The sequence below is a fragment of the Lactuca saligna genome, chromosome 5, assembly GCF_052625555.1.
Source record: "Lactuca saligna cultivar CGN05327 chromosome 5, ASM5262555v1, whole genome shotgun sequence".
NCBI classification, from domain to species: Eukaryota; Viridiplantae; Streptophyta; class Magnoliopsida; order Asterales; family Asteraceae; genus Lactuca; species Lactuca saligna.
Genome location: NC_136421.1, coordinates 30,792,152 through 30,795,704, shown reverse-complemented (window position 1 = coordinate 30,795,704; position 3,553 = coordinate 30,792,152). Strand labels below are relative to the sequence as shown.

Sequence of the window (3,553 nt, the reverse complement as noted above, 5' to 3'; positions counted from 1 at the left end):
ATATATATATATATATATATATATACATATATGATACAAAAAGACATAGTATTGTAAGTTTGAATACCTAAGCTTATATACACTTAAGGGTATATTCACTTTTCCATATATATATATATATATATATATATATATATATATATATATATATATATATATATATATATATATATATATATATATATATATACACTTTAATTATCTTTTGTTACAACCTTTTATTTGTTAATGTAGTGATGGTTAAAGTGGTTTTAAAAAGAATAAATAAATTTTAGTTTTTAAATAAACCAAAATAAAAAAAAATGTTATTATTTTAGTTTTAAAATAAACCAACACATCACACATTCGGTCGAAAGGCGTGGCGGATACCCGACCCGTTTAAAAGGACCGTTAGAAGGGGAATTAGAGACAGCGAAGGAGAAAGACGATCCCACAAAAAATGGTTGCGATTTCGCTTTACAAAGGGAAGCTCCACCGGAGCCCTGACGTTCCCCACCAATGGCTAGTGCCCACCCCCAAAATCTCTGCTAAGGATTTCAAGAATCTCCTCCAACGCCGTTCCAGAGCCCTTTCTCGCCTCGAGGCCACCACCACGAACCCTAACCCTAACCCTAATGAGAATTCTGTTGACGATGCTACTTCGGATGATAGAGAACCACCTGAATCCGACGGACCTGCTGTGGATGATGTCTCCAAACATGAGGAAGCATCAAAGGTTAATGGCGATAAAACATTTGATGACGAATTGGTGAAATCGAATCATGCAGATCAACAGAAAGAATCAAAGGTCGGCGATGAAGATGAGACTTTGGTGATTCCTGGTGAACAATTAGTGGCAGTTGATGATGCTAAAGCTGTTGTTGATGTCCCGGAAAACGCCTCAAATGCTGTGGATGACCTTCAAGACGAAGGGAAAACGGATGCTCAACATCAGTTAGAGGTATTCATTGGTTATTGCAATCGATTGTTTATCATTGTTGAGAATTGAAACGAATGACTATAACTATTCGTGTTTTTCCCTACCAGCCCCTTAAGAACGTTACACTGAGTGATATAGAGAAAAGGAAAAAGGAGGTTGAAGAGAAGTTGCAGATCCTGAATGCAAGGAAGCATAATCTGGTACAAGTTCTGAAACAGGTGAGTGCTCCTTTCTTATCTGATAACCTCACCATAATTCTTTATTCTAACAAAATTCCTTCCTCTCTTTGGGTTCATAGATTTTGAGTGCTGAAGAGGAGCTACGAAGAAGAAGCAATGTGCAGCAGGGTACTACCACAGGGCACCAATCAATATCTCTCCAAGTGGATGTTGGGAATGACTCTGGTTCCATGAGTAGACAGGTGACTCCACGACCCGCTTCAGAAGTCAACTGTAATGGCGATACAGAAGGAGATGATGCTCAAAATCAAAATCAAAATCAAAATCAACATTCACGCAGTTTACCAAGAATGAGTAGCGTGTCACCATCTTCAGATTCCCTTCATAGAAGGACCCCTTTTGCTATGGTAAAACATAATCTAACAAAGTATATACAGTTAGATCATCATCATCATCATCATCATTTTTTATAAAAGGGTTGTGAATGAATCTTTTGGAATAAATGCAGGCATCAAATCCTTCACGAACAACTTCAGGTGTAGTGACAAGTAGCCCATCAAGATTTGCTCCTACAAGCCAACAAGGTAATGTTAATGGTAATGGTAATCCAAGTGTATCTGTAACAGGAACAAATTACATTGCTTCATCTCCTTCACCAGCAGCCAATGGTGGTACTTCTGTATTCAGAGATGCCAGGCTTCCTAGTCCATGGAACTAAACTGAACACTTTCGTACAGGAGTCATTTGAAAACTAGCTATTAGGTACAGTTTGTTCATTTCATGAGTCATGACTTTTAGTTACTAAATTTCTGCTTTGTTTACCATCTTTAGAGCTTTGAAATATTCAGATATGTTGGAGCCATATGTGCTAATAAAAGTTCTTGGCCTATTGTTTAGGGTTAAGGTTGAAATGGCAACGTAATGGTGTGTGCGTATATATACAGTAAAAAAATTTATTTAATTAAATTCCATATTAGTACAAGTTTAATCTTACATCCTTCGAAGATAAATACATTACTAATACATTTTCACAAATTGAGAATCCACCCAAACTATCTACAATAGGAGAGCCTCAAGCAAATGATGCACTTCGTACAAATTGAAAAATGAAACGAGATATTAGTAGTTGATTATATAAATGCGAATCCTTATTCAAGTTATAAATTTTTAAACGTATATGTTAAACAAAAAGGATGAGTAGTCTATGAAATTATGTAACTTTGAACTTCAAATCTCCAATCTAAATGGTCAAGTAGTCAACAGGACTGCAAGTTGCAACATCACAGCAGTTTCAAATAGATTACTTTAAGGTGAGCAACGGATGAAAACCGATTTTTAAAAATCAGAATCGGACCCGTTTATGGTTTTCCGGTTCCCCAAACCGGGTTTCGGTACTACAAGTGGATTACAAGTTGTTGGACCGTTTGTTGGGCTTTCTATTTGCTGCATATTTATTCATGGGCTTCCTTTATTTAGACCAAAGCATAAACTTGAAATGCCTGCTTTGTGCATATCGTATTTCCTTACAATTATGTCAATTTGGATCGATAGAGTTTTATACATAATGTTGTTCTTTTTAAAGAATTTATTTTTGGAGAGAGAGGTATTAGTCGCATATGGCTAGTTCACGTCAATAGAAAAAAGCCTTTTCATATATCAGATCGGTTATATGTTAAAAATATTGGAAGTGGCCCGGTTTTTGGTAAATCCGGTTTAGTCGATGCCAGTTCAGGTTTTTTTCCGTTCCTGTCCAATCTCTGGATCATGCGTTCATCCCTAATTTTAAGTATTTTTGACATTGAGAATCTTCAAAACAAGAAATACATAACTTAATTAAAAAATCAAATTAATCAAATGAAAAACAATCATAAATGTATATTTACTATTTATCAAGCCGTCTCCAAGAATTTTCGATTTACCATTTGATTTTTAACAAAAATATTCATTCAAAAGACTGTTGTAAACAATTAGCCATTTTGTTGTCCTTTTCTTTTTCGTTTTCTATTTTGAGCAACCGATGATTGTTTTCGAGGAAATATGTATAAAACTCAATAATTATAGTTAAAAAACTAAGCAAAGAACGATATAAATCTAAACACAATTTACGTTTTGTTTACGCTTTCAATACTTGATGTCGAGTAATTTGAAGCAAAAGGTAAATGGGCCGCTTTAACATAATATGTTTTTCTTTTTTGTCAAAACGACTACCCAAACGTAATTTTATGTTCTACTTTTGACTACATCATCTTTGGCTACAAATTCGAATTATCTAAGGGCGTGACTTTATGCTCATAATATAATATGTTATTTATTTGTTTTTTTATTTTAATGAATATTTGTTGGAAGTGAGGTTTATCTCATAAGTAATAGATTAGCTTAGTGAAACCATGTTAAAATACTTGTTTGTATATATATATATATATATATATATATATATATATATATATATATATAT

The 3,553-nt window shown here is 33.9% G+C and overlaps 1 protein-coding gene across 1 annotated transcript; it reads left to right on the top strand.

Annotated features, from left to right (window-relative positions):
- The first annotated feature begins 383 nt into the window (after positions 1-383).
- LOC144998581 (tRNA (Ile)-lysidine synthase) lies at positions 384-2,009 on the top strand. Its single transcript, XM_078958326.1, has 4 exons — positions 384-940; positions 1,027-1,137; positions 1,218-1,505; positions 1,607-2,009. Exons 1-4 carry the CDS (start codon positions 440-442, stop codon positions 1,814-1,816), a joined length of 1,110 nt encoding a protein of 369 aa, XP_078814452.1. The 5' UTR covers positions 384-439; the 3' UTR covers positions 1,817-2,009.
- The last annotated feature ends 1,544 nt before the right edge of the window (positions 2,010-3,553 follow it).